We start from the raw sequence: 21276 nt of genomic DNA on the forward strand, positions 1-21276 counted from the left end.
GAATCACTACTGAAAACTTAATAAATTTTGCACAGCTGCTCTAAGTCATTCAAGAACATCTCAAGCACTGCTTCTATAGTCTTCAGCTTATCTTTACCAGCATCTAGATTTACTTTTTTCCTGCTTGTGCCTTTTGCACAAACCCTTCACTTTCATCCCACGACTCCCTCAGCTTGCTCAACAGCCTCTTGGATAAGACCTGTCAAAGGCGTTTTGAAAGCTCTAATTTATTTTTTTCCCCTCCTCTTTTGTCCACAATGACAAGTTCAAAGAGTTCTCAAATCAGCATGAACAATTTTCCTCTGCCAAAACCATGATAATTAGACTAACATTTCATGACCTCCCTGGTACTGTTCTATCGTCCCCCCTACATTTGCCAGCCACAAAAATACATCTGACAGGTTTGTGTTCATGCCACATTTTGCATAACGATTTCCTGTTGGTAAGAATACATACAAGGTTGCTGAACAGAAAGGTAATGCAACCGTAAGCCATGAATAATGCTCACAAGCAATAATGAAATCAAATGACAAGCTATTTTTAATATAAGAAAAAAAGAAAATACAAAAATAAACAATTTTTTAAAATCCAAGAAAGTGTAACCGAACAACAGCTGACAACACTAGAAAACTCATTTCTGCCACGCAGCCAAAAGGAAAGGAAAACAGGGCAAAACTTTCCACCACAGATCTGAGGCAGCACAGTCAGGATAACAGAAACAGTAAGTAGTGAAACCACACTAGAACATAAAGGAAATCTCTGTTTCAAGACAGTTATTTAAATTTGCAAATAAAACCGCAAAAGCAGCAAACAAGACTGCAGCTAATGCAACAGAAAATCAACACAAGCACTTTTCTTGAATTTGTAAACATTAACCACCTTTTATTCCTGCTATGCATAACCACGGCTGTTTACCAGCTTTGAATTCTGTGCACTAACAAGCATCACTAGCCTCAGTGTGCCTTGGGAGACAGAGAGAAGAAAAAACCCACTCACCTCCAAGTTTCTGTTGGATATTCTAGAATCCAACTCAAAACATTCCATCTTTTGACCAGTTTTACTGTTAATATGAGACATCTCTTGAACTACTGACAAAAGGGCAACGTACCACGCACACACACAGAAAAAGACAACAAAAATCTGTTTTCAATCTAATATATGTCACTTTCCCAAGCCTCAACACACTGTTTCCATTCCACTGATGTTTTATATCATATTTGACATCAGAAAAGATTGCTTCTTCCCTTGCTACACCTATGCAGCATTTTTCATCACCATTTTAAGGTGCCTCAACACAGATGTTGTCAGGAGGGTTTAATTATACTTCTAGGTCTTTACACAAATAATCAAAGTTTAAGTGAACAGGAAAACATTACCCATGCCAGATTTGTATATAGATTTTATGAAGAAAGAAAATAATTCAGTGTGCAGAAATAATAACTAAATTAACAGACTGAAATCAAATACCACAGTTAGAAGAAATGGAGTTTTTATAATGCCTACACAGGATCAGCCAGCACAAAAACAACAACAAAAGAAAAAAATAAACAAACAAAAACCCACAAAACAAAAACATAAACCAAAAAAACCACAAAAAAAACCCACCCCAAAACCAAAACAACTTTCTAAAAAGCCAGTGTGCAATAAGATTAGTTATAAAGCACCTAAAATTTTAATCCCTCCTCCACCAACATCCCACAAAACCCTGGACAGCTCTGCACCTCTCTGTGCATGCAGGAAAGAAAACACTTCCCTCAAGCACCTGTTCTCAGAAAAAGGACTCTGAGGGGTTCTTTTATCATTTCATGAAACTGGGATCCATATGTAATCACTAGTACATACTTAATGAGTAATATATATTTAGTTATTACTTTAGGGTAGTGACTTTAAATCCAAATTACTCATAGGTGTTTTCAGAAAAAAACTGTACTAACTAAAAATTCCACATAACACAAAGAAAAAAGTGTTAACACTGAAATAAATCAAGAATGCACTCTGTTACAGGAGAAGCTGACTTACTTTAAGACTTTAAAATCTGTAACTCCCCTGACTATCTAACAGCTGAGTCTTCTGAAGAGCACACATTTGTATTCTCTACCTGCTAAAGGATTTATTTGCCTGCAGATTAAGACCAACTTTCCAGTCCCAGTGTTCTACTTGGATTATGCAGAATTTTAATCAATAAATACCACTTATAAAAGCAGCATATTAAGGACTGCTTTAAAATACACTGAGACTTTCATCTCACCACAAGTTTCAGAATATGCACAGCTGTATCAGTTTAATTTCATGTTTTCTTTATACAAAGGAAAGTGGAAAAACAACTCATGTACCATTATTTTGTTTCCCTCGGGTTTCTTTCAAACTCAGATCTCTTCTTAATCCAAAGTAGCCAAAGCAAATCCTCCCTGGATCTAGTTAACCTAGACATGTAAAATGATACCCACCACCTTAGCTGTTCTAATTGGGTTTTCTTTTTCATACAAGGCACACAGTATTTTAGCACCCTGGAGGAAGCCCAGACTACAGCAAGTTTCTGTAGTTGATAAATACTGAGGTTTTGGTTTTTTTTCCCCACCAGTAATAAGCAAGGCACTGACCTAAGTTCCCTTTATGAACTTCTCCTGGTGATCAAGTCGTTCCCTAGACAATCATCTCTCTCCCAAAAATCAGCCATAATCCAGTTCACTGCCTCAGGTAAGCAGTAGAGACCTTAAATTTACAAAGCTCTTTTCATGCCAAAGAAGTTCTGTATGCTTTACAGCCTTTGAAGTATTAAGGCAGACAGACACATATTGGCACATGGGAACCTAGACCAGAAATCTGAATCCTAATACTGAGAATTACTTCAGTAATTCAGCACACAGCAGCATAAAAATCACACTGACCAGCCCAGGTCATTTTGCCTCAGACAATCAGAGCTGTTGCATACATTAATAAAAATAACATCCAAAATTTCTCAGACAAGAACAAAGAAGTAACAATGCAAAATAGCTAGGCAACCCACACATGCTTTTGGAAGTGCTCAGTTATGCACAAGACTTTTTTATGAAACTGGGGCGGTCTTTGCAAACAATTAGAAATAAATGTAACACAAACCCTTAGGAATAAAGAACCAGCAGCTTTAGAGAGACTAATACCATCAAAAGCCATTTTATTTTAGTCATACATCATAGGCTCAGGATCACTGATCTCAATCCCCACTCAGCTCATGCTGGAGCCTTTGCACAGAAGTTCCTCTGGTTTCTGGCAGCAAGTCTCCAGCTGATGGCAACGTTACCCAAGCCACAGGAATAGCCTTGGAAGGGGCTTCTCACAGGCACTGGCTCTCCCAGTACTCTGAAGACACTAGATTTGAATCCAGGTTTTTTGATTTGACCAGAATGTTGCTTTCTGGATGAACTGCACACATACCTCTCCAGCACTTCTTACATATGAGACAGAATATCCCAAACAAGGGGTCAAAATATTACTGCTGTTTTAATGAAATTTAATGAAATTTTAATGAAATTTGGCTATACAATAAATAGCATTCAGGGTCCAAAATCTTGTGTCTGACTATCACAAGCTGTTCACCTGAGCAAGCTCTTCTCCAGCTCACCCAAATTGGTATGGACACACAAGAGCCCATAATCCAGAAGCAGACAACTTAGGCAATTCCAAGACACTCAGGTGAGAGGCTTGTGCCCAGGTAGTCAAGACTTCTTCCTACTGTCTGTCAAAACAAGAGCAGCCTGCACCTCCATAGGGATTTCCCTCCACACTAAATGGCTCAAGATCTCTTTCCCACCTGCCCCTGCCCAAACATTGCAGCCTTGTCATTGTTTCCTCTTGCCATGTGAGCACAAAGTTGGTTTTGTTTCCTCAGTTAGAATGCTATGAATGCTTCTGTATTATCAAATTACTTCACAGCTTCCCTCCCTGGAAACCACTGCCACCACCTAAACACCCCCAAAAAGCTAAACTAAAATACAGCTACTTATAAAAGAAAACTTTGAAGACAACAGTGAGAAAGTACAACAGTGTATATTCTTCCTCAATTCAGAATTTGAAGTGCATTACTGTTTTATGTGAGAGATGTGAAATTACAGGCTTTTAACAAATGAGAAGATCTTGTACAATACAGTAGATCAACAGAAACAGCAAACCAGGAACAAAACCCCAGGGAGATGCATTTCACAGTTCACCTGCAATGTCTGTGTTCTTACAAAGACAATGCTGTCACGCCAGTAAGAGTACAGCATTCCTTGGACTCTGATGATCTCCCTAGCTTCTTAAAAGATTTTGTAATCATTCACAGTTCTAGGCTCAAACAGAGTTTCAGAACTTTCCCTCTGCCAAAACAAAAAAGTCAAGAGAGACCAAACATGCCCTGGCTCAGTGGTACAGTTGAAAAGCTGTCCTGCTCTTTACACAGACAAGCCACCAAGAGTGAAAGAAGAAAACCTGGCAGCCTGGGAAAGGCAGCTGTGGGTACCTCAGCCTGACACTGAGGGTGATGCTCCCAGTTGCAGCCCCCTCCTTAAGCACACATCTTCATTTGCTGTGGCTGTGTTTGCTCTTCACCACTGGCTCCCCTGAGCTGCCTAACCCTGGGGTGGCCCTGACAGCTGTGGGCAAGCCCAGATGTCCTGATGTTGGCCTAAACTGGTTAGGAAATTATGCCCTCAGTGCCACCAACGCTGCCAAGCTGGCAGAAAGCAGCACTGCCACCGCAAGTGTGAGATAGGGCTGCTACCCACTGCTCTTCTACCTGCCACACTCTCTCCCTCCAGTTTTAAATGAACTAATCCAAGGGATCTGCAGGCACATATCTGAACCCCTCAGAATGTATTTAGCACTAACAACTGGCTTTCACTCCATTATAACAGTGCAGCTCTTTGGAACATGCTGCTATTCTATTTTAATCTTAAATGTAACTTGAAGAGACCATGAATATCCTATTTTTCACAGCCCTGTTGAAGTATAATCCCTTGTAATACGGAGTCCAAGGTTTGAAGAGCAGCTTTAGACCCTAGGAGAGCCACAGAAATCAAACTGCACACAATTTACAGAGCTCTGGGTACAGAATGTGCTACTAAAGCAGCTGGACAGATCAGGCTGCCTGCTGTTAAACCTGTAATATTAAGCAATATAAGAGAAAGCCACATTCAAATATCAGTCTGATGCCTTTTCTAGCTTTCTTAATTAGTCCCTAAACCATCTTACCATGATAACAATAATGGATATTTCTAACTTCATGACAGTCCATTAAAAGATATATTTTGTAATTCAAATAAATGCAGTCTTCCAAACAAACACACTCCTCTATATCAGTTATATTTATGTAACGTAATATTAATATGGATCAGGAAAGCAATGGATTCTTTACCCCCTTACATGAATTTATGAATACATTATTGGAATATTATGTCAAAGGTCAGAGTGCAAATTAAAGCCCTAGGATTCTATCAGGAGTACCAGGCACAAAGTAACTATTTTTCATAAAAATCAAGCAAAGATTTGAAAGCTGTCTGTATTGACTATGAGGTAAGCTAAGATCAGAATAAAAAATGAAACAGGATTACCAGGAAAAGTAGTCAAAATTCCATTGGGGTTTTTTTCCTCCCAAGATACTATTTTTGCACAAGGGCTTATGAACTTTCCAACCTCAGCAGATCAAGCAAAGTAAAGAAGAAAACAGCAGAAAAATAAAATATTTGGTCTTAATTCTTGTCAACAAAGTACCGCTTGATGCAATTTAGACTTTGCTGCTGAAGCACACTGCTGCAACAGCAGTGTTTTTAGCTCCTGAGGGAAGGGAGTGCCTGGCATCATGCTGCAGAACATGCAAATAAAACAGCTCCACACCAGCAGAGCTCTGCTTGGCCTCCTCTAGCCAGAACTAACACTAGAGGAAGTGCAGGACTGTGAGGCAGGCACACAAACTCCCTACAATGAAAAGAGAAGAAAAGGAATCATGTTTCCTTCATTTCCAAGGCAAGGCTGGCAGCACTCCTCATGGAACACCCTCCTTCCGAAGAGCTGCAGGATGTGAGCTGTGTCCCACAGGGTACAGAGGGGGTCTGCAGGAGCATTTCTGCAGGAAGGAGGGGAGCAGAGCTTGCCAGGGCTCCCACTGTTTCTCTCCAGGGAAGACCCAAGGCCACCTGTGCCCTGCAGCAGGGACACAGAGACACCTCCCTCTCACCACCTCCTGGTGAGGGCTCACCTCACAGCGGGGACTACTCCACATTCTCATGGCATACCAGTCTACAAAACTCAGATCCTGAAAACATCAGAACATTTAAAACAAGGTGTATTGCTCCTGTCTAGATTCTAAAGAAACTTTCATACACCTGTTCATCCAAACTACACCTACACAATCACCCCAGTCACAGTTCAAACCAGAACCAGGTGTCTTTTATTTCCGATTCCTCAGCCTGGGTGTATTACATACAGTAACAGTCACTATCCAAGTGACAGATAAGGAAAATAAACCATTACTTCCTTTTCCCAAAAGCTGTATTTCCCAAGTAAGAACAAAGTACTTTTTAATTATTACCAAGAACTGCCACTCAGACTTTTATGTAACAGCACTGTTCAGATTTGATTCCCCTGTCCTCCTCTTTCACAGTTAAGGAGTAACAAAATTATTACCCTTAATGAATTAAACAGCTCCACAGTAGAGGAACTGGCATAAAAGGGGAAAGTCTCACCTTATAGTAACACACTACTTCACAGAATGATAAATAACTCTTAAACGTGCATGTTTATAGAAGAAAAAAAAAACAGAGTATCTACCAGCAAAGCTAAATTTTGAATATTTGACACAGCAAATCCTTTCCCATCTCAAACCCCATTGTAATCTTGCTGGACTAAGCAATCTCTTACCCTCAAGGAACTGCACAGACAAAAGTCATATGAGGATAGCTCATAAATCAAGACGTACTTCCCAAAATCTTTATCAGAGACATATTTTTTTGTCTTCCCAATGTTTATTTCCATGCATATAGCCTTTTTCATAAAATTTTCATCGTCTGTTTTCTGTAGGAGCTAAAAATACTCAAATAGCATCTTCACAGCAAATCTGTCAGGAAAGCAGCAGGTTTATTGAGCAATGGTAGTGCACAGCTCCATTTCACAGATCGACTATTCCAATCCAAGGATAGGCAGATATCCATTCTATCCTCCTGTAGCAAGTCTGGCAATCTAATTCATAACATAAATCAACTGGCATCATCTCTAAAACAGTCAAAGTACCAAAAGAAAGCAAACTCAAATCAGATTATTACATCTGAACAAATCCTGGCTTCTGGTATTTGTTGACCTGCACTTAGGGTATTTGTGGTAATAGCAGCCCATGGACCAGCTACAGAGGAGCAAAAGGATTAATATTTGATGACAACTTTGCTCACTTTTTCATGGACTAGTTTTCATCAGGTGAACAAGCCAAATCAAACTGACTGTTAGATATAAGAAAGAAAAAAAAAAAAGGAAGTAGGAGGTATGGAGTGCCCCTTTTGGCAACTGCTGAGTTTTTCTGGATTATTTGCTATCCAACATGACACCCTTGATTGTCTAACCATGATACACTCCCCATCAAAAGATGAACGAGGCATCTACAGGAACAGCAGTGCCAACCACAAGGGAGCAGGTGGCAGTCCACAGTCAGGGCAGCATGACTGAACCTTTTGATTTAAAGTGGTTACAGACAGTGCGAGCCATCCATGAAACAACTCAGGGCCACAGGCTGCTACATGGTGCACAAGAGTCAAAAACAAATTAAAAACTTTCACAATAAATCCTGAAAACCAAAGAAACCCTACATACAGAACAGTGTGAGCAAGCGCCAAGAACATGAAGGCAAAGAGATCCTAATTTGAATAAAGACAAAAATAACATAGTATTTAGGCTTCAAGACAAAACAACAACTACCCATCTCTTAAGAATTCTTTTAGGGATTCTTTTAAGAGTTCCTAATAAACCTTCACTTTTTATATGGTAACAAAGAACAATGAAGAGGATGGAGCAAGAACTCACCAAATACTACACAGTTGTGGGCACCTTCATTAACCCCACATAGTGAAACTGCTCCACCCAAAACCTTCCAGAGAAACCCAAGATAGAAAGCAGCAGAGGCTGTTTCCCAGCTTAATGCCTTAAACCATGGAGGTTTTCTGCCAGTCTTGCTTTTTAATTAAATATGGCATTTTGGGATCCAGTGATAAAACTGTATTACTGCATGGTCTTCAAAGACTAGAGTCATCTGAGGAAAGGTATTTTCATTATTACTTTTTTGTGCCTTATTCCTTACAACTTTCCATACATTATTAAAATTAAGAGGCTACACTTATTACACTACTCCATCAACATTAATACCCTTTTAAATTGCTAACCTGCACATTTCTTTAATCTTGTGCAAACTAAGAGCATACTGAACAAGTTCTATTTCTTAGCCATTGAAAAACAAATATTTCTTCATTTGCATTCATTCTATACAGAAGAAACTCAAAACTGTATGTCAACAAAACATTAAAGACTCCTACAATCCTCATACATGATAAATTAAATTAAATTACAAGTCAAGACAAAATTTTCTTGCCAAGAGCTTCCATTGCAGTGTCCTAACATGCCACCTTTCTAAAGTTTTTGGACATAAATTAAAACTAAGCAGAAACAATAATGTGGTCGCTGTTCTTTCACAGAGAATACACTGTATTTCTGTATCCAGGGATCAAAACAGAGATTACCATGACCATTGTTACAAACCTGAGAGCTTTGCACCTCTGCACAGTAAGTTTCCATACAGTCCTGAATACTTAAACACAGATTCTAAGCAAAATTTAACTACAGCAGTAAGTGCCATCCACCTCATTTTGGCAGGATGAGAGCTGAAGAACAGTATGGCAGCTACAGATTCACATTTCCCTAAGTAAATAGCAGTTTCATTGTGTCTTACAAGTCTGAAAATCAATCTGACATTTGAATCAAATTTTAGTTTAATTTTCATTTCTACTGAGCCTCAAAATTCAGACACAAAAGAAATGACTAAAAGTTTAATCCTTCTATTTATTTTGTACCAAGTGAGGAGTTGTCAGGAAGAAGTGGGTGAGCTGGAAGTATCAACTAGGAGATACTATGACTACCTGTTCCAGGGCTGCACCACTCAATGCCGCCTATGATTTACAGATTCTGTAAATCTGTAAATCAATCACCTATGATTTACAGATCTGCAACACTGATTGCTGATCCCTGACCCAGAAGACAAACGATCTGGGTAACATGCAGAGTACAAACATCAACAATGTCTTTCTCACACCTAAAGGTGTCATGGAAAGGACTCTCTTTTTTCTGCAAGACAATAATCTAAGCCTTTGAATACATTTTGAGTGCTTGGGATTCTGATGGCAATTCTTTCCTAGAGACACGGCCTGTGTGATGTATGCTTGACTAGTAGAGCTCTTGTTTAATGTCTCTAGACAGCACTCAATGTCAACCTCAGTTTTACAAACCCAAATGAAAACAGAGGTAAATTAGTAGTTTGAAAACAGTAAACATAAGAGAAGATGGTTAAAGAAGAAGCTTTGAGAGCTTCAAGCTCCAAACATTTCTTTAGGGAACTTAGTGATGGTAACTGTTAGAATGACAAAGGTGACATTATTCTAACATTTCTAGAGGCTTACTGGAAGCCAACACCATTTTCATGTCACTGGAATGACAACTTCTTTCATGGAAAATATTTTTTGCATCATGATCTCCATGACAATAAGAAATCACATTTCTGTCTTCAAATCTGTTCAGATTCTATCTCTGTTTCAGAAGCTTCCCTACAGGCATTAGGAGCACTTCCAGTGCCTAAAATGCATTTTAAAGAGGTCATTTAGACAAATCTCCAAGCTGATCACATCTTCCCCTCCCTTAATGAGGACACAGGCCACCACACACCACTAATTCAGCTGCCTGGAATCAGACTGTGGCTGTGGAGAGGTCCTGACCTGTACTCAGAAAAGCACCGAAGGTCTTTGCAGAGCTGCTAACCAGAATGACAAAAGCAACAAAGCCTATCTGCAACGCTTTGCAGGGACAGCTGCAGGTCAGAAAAGAACACAAAAGTAGTGAAAACTTACTGCAGAACAACTGACATTGGAACTGCAGGCCTCTGGTTACAGCCCTTGCTCAAAACAAGGCTAACTTCAGTCAAAACCAGAGATCCCTCCAACTCTCTGAGCACACATTCCAGAGTTCAGCTATCCTCATGCCTCACCCAAGGTCCTCCAAGAGAGCCAAGGCCTTCGATTATGTTTCTTCTTGTCTCAAGGCAACAAGTTAGGGCTGAGTCTTCATTTTTTAAACAAACTGCTACTTTAATAATCACAATGTATGAAAACATCCTACAAGCTTGGAAGTTTTATCCTTCTAGCAATTTATTCACCTCAAGCTTCCCAAATCTATTACTCCCTGACTCTGCCGGAGACAGGATCTGTTTCTACAGTGTGGCCTCCATGCAGCATGATATTTAGAAACACAGGAGGAAAGCTCAAAACAGGCTTGGATCAGAGCAAATTATGTTTGAGTACAGCTTTTAACTCCTCTGAGACCCCTGCATCTCTTCCACCATGGGACACAGGCACATAAGAGGTTCAACCACAGTATACATAAAAGACTAAAAAGGTGAGCTGGAATCTTTTATTTATGGTGTGTATAAATGTCAGATAGTTGATCCCAAATACAGAAAAAAAAATTAAATATATTCAGCATGAACTCTCTTCTCAGGACGTAACAGAACAAACACTATTTTACACTGTGCCACATTTCTCAGACTTTCCAGCACCTGAAGAATAAACATGACATACTGAAGCTGCCTGCTGTATTGCAGTCAATTTGGTTATGCAATTAATATTTGTATTTGCACATGGTGGCTCTGTGACTACATTTTCATTTTAAATATGCTGACTATGAGACAAGGAGCAAGAACCTCATATACTTGCCTTCTGAACATACCACATAGGAGAAGTAGGACTGTATTGTGCATAGTTATGACTGATAATTATTTTTTTAATCAAGGAAAACCAGCTGGATACTGGCAGAACCCCAAGTCTTACAAGACAGGCAGCTGTCAGGAGCCTCTGCTTTCTCAGTTCTCATCAGGAGCTGCTCCTGACAGTAAACATCATTTCATCTAAAACATGTGTACCATGTACTTTAATTTGTGCTGTTACTGTATCAATAGTTAATACGGACTGCAGATGCAACTCTGTGTTCCACTTATCCATACATACAGGTTAGCAACACACAGCAGATTACAAACTACTGAAAGAAGTAGTAGATTAGTAGTAGTAGTAGTAGTAGTAGTAAAGACTAATAGAAGATTCCTTTATCTCCAAAAGATGACTTGCACCACCTGCAGGTCTTAGCAGAGGACTACAAATGTCTAACTTGTGAAAAAAAAGGTAAAACTTTCAGACACCAATTTTATGCTACTGGGACAACAGTTAAGTCAAATACCTCCTGTATAAGCAAAGCAAGAGGCTTCCTTCAAAACAGCCACTGGACATCAGTCCAGCTTGGGCAGTTCTGCTTGGTTTGAGGAGTTTTGCACTAGTTAGTGTTAAATGGGGTCCTTCAACATGGCACACTTCAAGCTAAGAAACAATCAGTAGCTCCCCTCAACAACAAAGGAGTCATAAAGGAAAAACAGTCCAGGCATTTCCTTCTCAAGCCACCCTATGTTCTAAACTGTGGTTTTCAGATCCTAAAACAGATACAATATTAAAAAACAACTTTATAACTTTTTAAACTTTATAAACAGAAAATAACTTGGCAATGCCTATCTTTCAAAAGACATTTGAATCTGTCAGTACATCTCACCAGCCCCACTAACAGCTTCTCTTACCATACTTGTTCCTTGGGATTAAAAAAAGAACAGTCCTACATCCTTTGAAAAACATGAAGTTTGTCAGGACGAAGCTTACAAGTAAATTACATTGCTTTTATCTCAGAGAATTGAATTCATCCAAGTACTTGAAAGTAAGATGCATTTAGACAATACAGCAGAATAAAGTGAAAAGGTGTCTCTATGGTATTTCAGTGCCCATTAGTAGAGGTTAAAGCAAAGTACTTTTAACAAATTACAGCCCCAAGGACTCTGCAGCTGGGCAAGATACAGGAGGTTATCAGTGGACTTCTTTCAAATTCATAACACTTGGATATACTGACCTTTACAAGCTTCATTAAGAGCTTAACTCCATTTAATTACTCCCCACCTCCTTTAAATATACCTTTTCCTACATGCCGCCAACATTAGCCACACAGAATCACAACCCAAGACACAGAGGTGATGGTAACTACAAAACAGATCAAGTTAAATTTTCTGCCTACAACTCAATCCCAGTTTTATAAAGAAAACACTGTCTCTTCTAAACTTGGAAGATTTCTGATGTGCAGTAATAAGCAAACGTGTCACACAAAAGGTAAAATTTCTAATGTTTACTTTGACATAAGAAAATTACAAGATCGGAGTTCTAACTTTCAAAATTTTAAAAACAACACAATCACAAAATTGGATTTGGCTCAAATCTTAGGATCCAAAACTGATAAGACACAAATGATCTCAGGTACTCAGTCAAGAGCTAGCAATGAAAGCTTTTGTAAGACATGCAAGAGTAAGATACAGCATTCAATAAACCTGGGAACAAGTATTTCAGTGTCACATTAACAACATTTCTAAGTGATCAAGTTACTACACACTATTCTGCAAATGATTAGGAAAAGTAGAAAAACTTGTTGAAGAGAAGCAGAATAATTCAGTCTCTAGAAATCTGGAGAGAAAACTATCATCCTGGTTTTTGGCTGGGGTAGAGTTTATTTTTTCTCAGTAGTTGGTACAGTGCTCTGTTTTGGATTTTGTTTCTCCTCCCCATTCTACCAGGGAGGTGAACAGGCAGCTCTGTGCTCAGCTGCCAGCTGGACTTAAACCAAAACAAGTGCTCTTTGCATAACTTTATTTAAATATCAGCATGTCCAAGCCAAGATTGCTTTTTTTGGTAGTAGGGATCTATCCCCAACAGCATAGACAGACATACCTGCAATACCTTATCTGAAATATGAGCCTTAGAGAATCTATCAAAGTTAAATTCAATTTTCCAGCCTCTTCTGCTTTGTCAAGATACACTTTAACACACATTTTATAATGCATTAACTTGCTGACTGCTAGAGTTGCAAGGAATTTTGTTTTACATCATAAGACTACAGCTATATTTAGGAGTGGTTTAAAAAACGCGTAACTTATATTTGCACGGTGAACATACTCAAGACAACCAAACACAGGAGGAACACGGCCTTTGCAGTTTTCCTTTCTGAAGGACAGAGAATTATCTGTGCATTCCCAGCAGAGACTTACCAGAGTCTGTAAGGCTTCTTATCAACTGATACTGTTATCTACTGGCAGGGCAGCCACACAGTGATGGAGGGCAGGATCAAAGAGCAATAAAGAAAAAGCCCCCACAATATCTAGGCATGATTAGAGTGACCTACTGTAACCCAAAGTAGCTTTCTTCTAGAAACAGTAAGATGTCATTACTGCTTAATTCTTTGGTGTTCTTTTTTTTTAACTGGTAAACTTGAAGTGATATCAAAATATTATTAAACAGACTGAGCACCTGCATATGAACAACAGTCAGTAAGTGGCTGCTGCACTGCCTAAGCCTGTAGCACGGCATCATTCAAATCATCTAAACATATTGTACCTCCTCTTTACAATGAATAATTGTAAAAAGCATTTAGCAGTAACCTGTCAATTTGCACCTCAAGGAAAAATATATTCTGCTCTAACTGTAATGCATTACAGGGTAGCACACAAAAGACTCCAACAAGTACTGTTTCTCAGTTGTAGCATCCTGTGCTTAAAAAGAATGAGCCTGATAAAAAATAGTTACTGATGTATTTATGTCTATTAAACACATCATATTGTTACCTTTCTTCAATTCTGGTCTTGTCCATAAGTGGTTGTTTGATCCACTGATTAACTAGTCTTTGTCCTTGAGGGGTTCTGCATTTATTCAGTAAACCAGCTAGAGACTGTGCAGTATTTGCATTTTCCACAGAACTCTGTAAAGAATAAAAAAAAATAAACATATATAGGATCAAAAGGAGAAAAAAAATTAGTTAGTGAAGTTTACTGGAACCCACTGAATGACACACAGATATTTAGGAAAAGAATATACATTTTTTCCACTAAACTTGGCACCCACCAAACATGGTAAATGAAACAGTGCAGCATTAAAGTACTTACACTCTTGTCCTGGAACATGGCAAGCAAAGAATAGGTCTGTCTATTTTGGAACCAATTCTGACTGAACAGCAAAGTTAAAAGTGCACCTAATCATGGGGCAGTTTGCACTTGGAGTAGCAGAAGTGGAAATACATCTACACAATTTGCTAGTTTGCTCTTCTTAAGGTCAATAAATAGGGGTCCTGTCCACAAAGAAAAGCAGCAAGAAACAGGACTTGAGCTCAAGGGGTTTAGTTTGAGAACTCTGGGGGCTGCTGGAGGGGAATGACACAACAGAATCAGGCAATGGGGTAGAAGAGTTACTTGAATTCTCTCAAGCTTCCCCAGATCGTCTCTGCCGTGCTATAAACACCTCTAAACTTAGCTCTGTTCAAATTATAGTTTATTACCTATAATTCAGGTTTAATATAGGCTGGACTCCAGACAGCTTTTTGGGCATTTTTATTGCGGTTTGGTTTAGTTTTCACACAAACAGCTGTGAAGCAATAACTTTAGCTAATACTGAACAAACAAGTTTGTTTCAACTCTTGACTTTGAAATTAAAATTTCAACCCTCTCTGCACAAGAAAAGCTGCAATTAAAACAGCAGGCAAGCATTCAACCAGAAGCAGGTCTGGATGCTCCTGTAAGTAGAACTAGAATCACAACAACAGGAAATGAATGCTGTGAGAAGGAATACTGCCACATTCAGCCCCTGGAATATCTAATATCTAAAGGGTACGGGCCTATTTTCAGTGCTCAGAACAGTATGACACCCTAAAACTTCTTCATGTAAGAAAGTATCACTACTTCAGCACAGCCAATGTTTAAGGCACAGTACATTCCATATAACCAACTGCATCTGTTGCACTGTAAGAACTTTACCTACACACCTCACAGAGCAACTCAAATTACAAAATAGTTTCACTTTGCTTTACTGCTGTCCAAAAAACCTCCACACACACATCCTACCACGCAGGCAGTTTCCTGCTACATAGAAAACCTTTGTTCCAAGCTCACAACAGCCCCTGAAGATAAAGCAGTGTATTTCCTATCACAAAACACGTAACACCTGCAAGGACCTGTAAAGGAATGTAAATAAAACAGAACTTCCTAGAACACCCTCCATTAAAGCTTGAGAAGAAATGTAATTTTTGCTTCATTCCCTAGAGAGATGCTCAGTGGCAGGAAATTTAAAAAAAAAAATTTAAAAATTCAAAACATCTTTCTTCAGGGCTAACCAGCTCAGATGCTGAATATATGCTCTGTTTTCCTGCAGAAATTCCTCCAGAGTAAACAGGGGCGATAATCTGTGATTTCTTCCTATAAATCTGAAATGCAATTATTTATAGCATATTAGGACCAATCAAAAATCATTAAGCAAGCAGAAAAACACACTTGGTGGGACGTATGAAGGAGTCTATCAACCTGTCTGGATTTGTAGAAAATGTGTGTAAAAAGGGTAAAAACGGCATCAAAACATGACAGCTAGCATGACATGGTGCTTTCATAATGTTCTCAAGTATGGCCCTGTTCACTGCCAGCCCTCCCTTGCTGACACCACTGGCATTGCTCCTGCCATGTGTTACATGTTCCACTAACACCATCTAACTCAGGTTTGTACTCTTTTCCCAATAACAACACTACTGTGGCCACTTCCTACCTCTTTGATGATCTTCTCTCCCCTTCCTCATTTAAAATAAACTAACAAGAAACAAAAATTAAAAAGGCAGTTAGAGTATCTAAATGTTTAAAACCCACATAGCAGGGGAGTAGCTGAGAACAAAGCTAAAATGCAGAAGTTGCCATTAATCAGGATCTAGGGAATTGCAACTGGACAGTCAGGCTCATTATCAAGCAGCTAAATAATTAAGTACATCATAAACCAATTTCTAACTCAAGTATGTGGTTCTTACCTGAAAAAGGTTGAGGGCTTGAACAGCTGCATTGTCTAGAACCATATATTGACTAAGATCAAAAGTATTCAGTTCAAATTGTCCAAAATTAGACTCGTCTGACAGCAACTCCAAAAACTTGATAACGGCCGACAAAGACGAAACAGCAACCTGAAGTTTTTTTTTAAAAAAACACATCACATTCTATTTAGAAACATTCCTGAATCCAAGAGGATTTGATAAATGCTCTTAGAAATTACAGCTGGGGAAGACTTTGAGCCACGTCAATTCTGGCAGGGCTATGAAGGACTGATCCTGTTTGACAAGACTTCATTTCCATAGGGACATTCTATGGCACTGCAGCATCTTTCTAGGCAGGTGCAAGAACAACACACGAGACATCTGCATAATCTGATAAATAACATGTCAAGTTGCACACCTTGCCAACTTTCCGAAGCTGTTATCATGATGTTTCCAGCTCAGGAACACAAACAAGTTATACTGCAGATAAATGAGATATGCTAGATCATCTGAGGACATGGTTTCAGGGTTAGTTTTCAGCCAGAACAAGCATCTGATCTGACTCACTGCACGGCATTGCTGAGTGCCAGCACAAAAGAGAGGCAGTAGCATGACTGACTTGTTCAGCTGCCACACACTTCAAACAACTCTGATCTGTTATGAAATGACACATTAAGGGAGGATAATTCTGAACCTTACACCTGCAGTGAGCATCAACAGTGAAGGGCATTTTAAAACTTGTTCATCTCAACAAATTGCCTGTTGTTTGCAGTTAAGAATAAACATGCAGGCACTAAATCATATACTTAAGCCGTAAGACAACACAAAAATATTATCATAAACATTACTCTGTTTTCAAATACCAATTTTCCTGTCATGCAAAATAACAAGAGTATTGTATTTCAGTCCTTAGGCTAGATAGATTATGAACAGAAGGCACCTCTTCTGCAATCTATTTGCTTACCAGAGCTTCTGCTTTAAAGAGGTAAGTGAACGGTTTCCTCCATTTCTTCCAGGACCCAGCTATGACACAGACCCAAGCTGAGCAGAACTGCTGAACATTTCAGCAAGAATGTACAGGAGGATCAGCTCACATCAGGTGCACACACCAGTCCACTTTTTAGAAAGAGAGGCACACTGAACATTGCTCACCTGCTTTTCCATCTCTGGCAGTGCTGCACTATTCAGCTGCTCTTCTTTTTTGGATTTCAACAAGCGATTGAGATCCTGAACAATATCTTTTGTTGTGAAATCTGCCTTCTTCCTGTCTGTAATCAGGATTCCTCCTCTCTGAATGACCTGTTGTTCACAAACATACACAGTTATCAATTAATTTCAGTATTAAAGGGGCAGATGTTGACCACATAGAAGCAAACCCTGAAGTGGTATTTCTTTACTTCTAGGCTGCAGAGAAAGGAATGACAGACAAGATTTCAGAACTTTTGTTGATTAAAGGGCAAATAAATCAATAAATAATACATTTTATATGCATAAATCAAAACTTCTTCGAATTAAGATATTGGTCCTTTGTTTTTCCACAAATCAGAGCTTGGCTGAAAAAACAGAACTGAGCTTTTCAGAGGCTTTGTCTGTCAGCCACAGTGGTTTCCTTACTTGTCTCAGTTTTCCCATCTCTCCTGCAGTCTCTCCTCCTGGCAGCACACACTCCTTCGGGCCCAGTTGAACCAGTAGAGCTTCAAGGTTGGAGAACTGATCATTATCTGGGAACTCACAAACACTCAATTTTCTCAGGGTAGTGTCGACACAGCCCACTCCTACTACTCTCTGTCCATCAGCAGCAGACAGCTTAACCCCCACAACCCCGATGGCTGTGGACATATCATTGTTGGCAAAGAGAACTTCCTCAAACTGGGAAAGATTTCCTGGAGAACCCTATTTAGAAAAAGAAAAATACTTTTTAAAAGGAGTGTACACACACATTCTTTCTTTAAAAAACAACTGATAAAAACTTAAGTATTGAACAGTCCATTCATATAAAACAGACAGCTATTCTATTTTTTTAGCCATTTGAATTTTACACATCACCTACATTGAGGAATGCACTTCAGGTTTCCTTTACTTCCCTACCTATGGCAAAGACACAGAGCAAGCTCTTTCAGCCTTAGAGCAGTAGAAAATACAGTGATATGTATAACAGCTATATAACCAACATATAACAATCAGGTGTGATTTTTCATCATCAATCCCTTAAAATCCCAAATCTCTAAGCAGGAAAAAATTATAGGATTATTTTCTTTCATCTCACAACTATAAAGAAAGGTTGAAAATTTTACCTTGTAAGCTAAATACCAGTCATTTTCTTTAACAGATTTGCTCCCTGCTTTGTTCTTGTAAACTTCAACTCTGTAATGACGAACCAGAAGGAGGTCCCTCACAAAAGATTCAAAGTTCATTTTACTAAGCACAACACTCTCAAGCTTCTGAGTTCCTATGAAAGGAAAAAAAAAATAAAGAAAATTATCAGATACCTGAATTTGTTCATAAAGCTTATTTTCTTATTTTCTGCAATCAAAATCCCCAAGCCTTCAGAAGACACTGTGTTAATATCTAAGAAGGAAACACGTAGAATCCACGAAACACAAACCCACAACATTCAACTGGTTAATGTTAATGAAGAAAGCATACTCCCCCACCAAATAAAAACAATGTCCAATTCCTAATTTCACTTAATCAGTATGGTAATATATACAAAGGGATATGTTCCTCTCACCCTTCCCCTCTCACAATATTCTTGACTTAGTTTACTAATTAATATTTCACACATTTTGATCTAACGAGCATTAGAATTCTGCTACAGGTTCTCCTTCTGGACAACATTTTTTCTTTCCTGGATAAGCAGCTTCTGTTGACAGGAAAGAGTGTGAACCTATTCACACTCACACAACATGTGTGCCAAGACATTTCCCTTTTATCATAATTTATCCAGTAAAAACAGCCTATCATTAAAATAAAATAACAGTTTACATTAAAACCTTACTGAGAAAGTGCCTAATTGACAAATTCCTTGCTTCTGCTCCTGTATGTGCAAGCAGATGACGCAGCTGAATAAATTTAATTCCATGTAGCTGCCCAGAGGAGGAACACCCCTCCTACCTCCCCAACTCCAACAGCAGCCTACTCACAGAATAAGGCAATTGCACTACTGAGCAAATTGGGATTTCAGGTGAGTACACTAAGCTTTCTGTCAGGTTGGGAAGTGGAACTAACTCAGACTGGTGTAAGACACATTGGAGTTAGATGAGACACCAAGCAAGCACAAGCAACAGCGAGTATCATATCACTCTCTTAGCAGGATGCCCTAATCACATGTGAGGCTCTTCCTCCTTTTACACGAAAGATGTTAAACAGCCATAAGATGTTCCATACCCATAAGAATGCATGGCTTTATTTTAAATAGGATTTTTTCCTCAAACATCTAGTAAGATTTTTTGAAGCACGTAAAAATCTTAATTCTACATAATTATGCTCTCTTCCCCAGTACAGAACTGTCCATCAAAACACAACTTTTCTTATTATTTCAGTTGAGAAAAGGTAATACACTAGCAGGGGGTGGGGAGCAGCTGAAGTTCATGTGTACTTTGAAGTTTCATGCTTTTAGTTGTATATGGTAAGTAAGGCTTTAGAGGATTTAAAATTGGAGCTAGTAGTCACGTGATTAGACCTACAAAATAACTTCTAAATTGAATACAACAATAATACTGATGCATGTTTCTAGTCTGGAAGACACATCAAGCTTCAGGGAGAGCTGGGGTTTTTAAATTTTTTATTTTTTTTTTTACAAATAAGCTCATCAGTCCAAATAGAAAGGAAAAAGCCTGTAAGAATGTCATGCTCTTTTTAATGCTGTTGCTCAAACAAAAAAATATTTATTTCAAGAGATTTATCTGAACCAGTAATTCAGCAAAACTGCGTTCCTCGTGATTAACGCTAATACTAAGGTTTGTACCTTCCCACAAGATAATTTATCTTGAAGAAGCTCTTACATCCTCCATCTACAAGCTCCACTGCCTTATACCAAGAGGTAAAAGAAAAGCAGCACGTGGGGGGGATCGAAAAGAAAATCTTAGAAAACACACAGAAACATCTGAAAGTAAAGAACTTCATTCAGTGATTCCCGGCCTCACTGAACCAGAGCGGACACCGGAACACGGACACCTCTGAGCATCTCCCTTCCCGCATCCATCCGCCCCGGGAGGGACCCGCAGCACGGCCCGCCCGCTCGCCCTGACCGGCGCCAGCCTGAGCCCAAGCCACCCACGGAATGCCATCCTGAGGCCGACCCCTGTGACACCCGCAGGCCTCGGCCTTGGGGCACCGGGGGCTGCCAGGGCATCCCGGGGGCTTCCAGGGCCCTGCACTGCCAACCCATGTGAGGCAGCTGCCACCACCACCACCATCTTCTTCCTTCGCTCCCCCCCGGCCACCCGGGGCCCGCCACAGCCGGGCCGCTGTCCCGGTCCCCCCCGCGCACGCCGCCACCCACCCGGTGCCCCCGCCAGCTGGCGGATGACGGCGCGGGTGCGGAAGAGATCGCGGGCGGCCAGCCGCGCGTCCGCGCCGTGCACCGTGTAGTAGTCGCCGCGCTCGAAGAAGCGCACGGTGGTGTCGGGCTTCTCGGGCAGCGAGAGCACGGCGCGCACGAAGCCCGCCTCGGCCCCCGCGCCCTCGGGCCACACGGCCTCCCGCGGCGGCTCCACCGCCATCTTGTGCTGCCTCTCTAGCTGCCGCCGCCGCCGCCGCCTCCCGCCAAGCACGCCGCGCGCGCGCCAGCGGCGCCCAATCGCTGCGCTGTCCGCTCCGCGCGTCACGCCCGCCCCGCCCAGTCGCTGAGGGGCCCGCTCCGCGCGTCACGCTCGCCCCGCCCCTGAGCCGCCCGCCTTGCGGGAGAGCGCAGGCCCGGCCCGCCCCGCGCGCCGCCGCCGCAGCTGCCATGGCAACGCCGGTGCCGCCTGGCCGGGGCTCCGTGCTGCCGTCATCTCGGAATTACAGAATCCATTGGGTTGGAAAACACCTCTAAGATCATCGAGTCCAACCTGCGACCGGACACCACCGTGCCGAACAGACCGTGGCACCGAGCGCCACGTGGAG

The 21276-nt window shown here is 40.4% G+C and overlaps 1 protein-coding gene across 2 annotated transcripts in view; it reads right to left on the bottom strand.

Moving 5' to 3' along the window:
* MSH2 (mutS homolog 2) overlaps window positions 1-20919 on the bottom strand; it is a 44674-nt gene extending 23755 nt beyond the window's left edge. Inside the window, exons 1-6 of one of the 2 annotated variants that reach the window (XM_005523266.3) lie at window positions 20672-20919; window positions 18462-18616; window positions 17782-18060; window positions 17320-17466; window positions 16168-16317; window positions 13955-14088 (exon numbers count right to left, since the gene is read on the bottom strand). In XM_005523266.3, the coding sequence (XP_005523323.1) occupies window positions 13955-14088; window positions 16168-16317; window positions 17320-17466; window positions 17782-18060; window positions 18462-18616; window positions 20672-20891 (1085 nt within the window). In that variant the 5' untranslated portion in view covers window positions 20892-20919. Of the gene's footprint in view, window positions 1-13954; window positions 14089-15492; window positions 15569-16167; window positions 16318-17319; window positions 17467-17781; window positions 18061-18461; window positions 18617-20671 lie in introns of those variants that run through there. The other variant, XM_088053291.1, reaches the window with a different exon arrangement.
* Window positions 20920-21276: the final 357 nt, after the last annotated feature.

This window comes from Pseudopodoces humilis, chromosome 3, assembly GCF_049639895.1.
Source record: "Pseudopodoces humilis isolate 2021_Gansu_Grassland_sample_001 chromosome 3, ASM4963989v1, whole genome shotgun sequence".
In the NCBI taxonomy this organism is placed as follows: Eukaryota; Metazoa; Chordata; class Aves; order Passeriformes; family Paridae; genus Pseudopodoces; species Pseudopodoces humilis.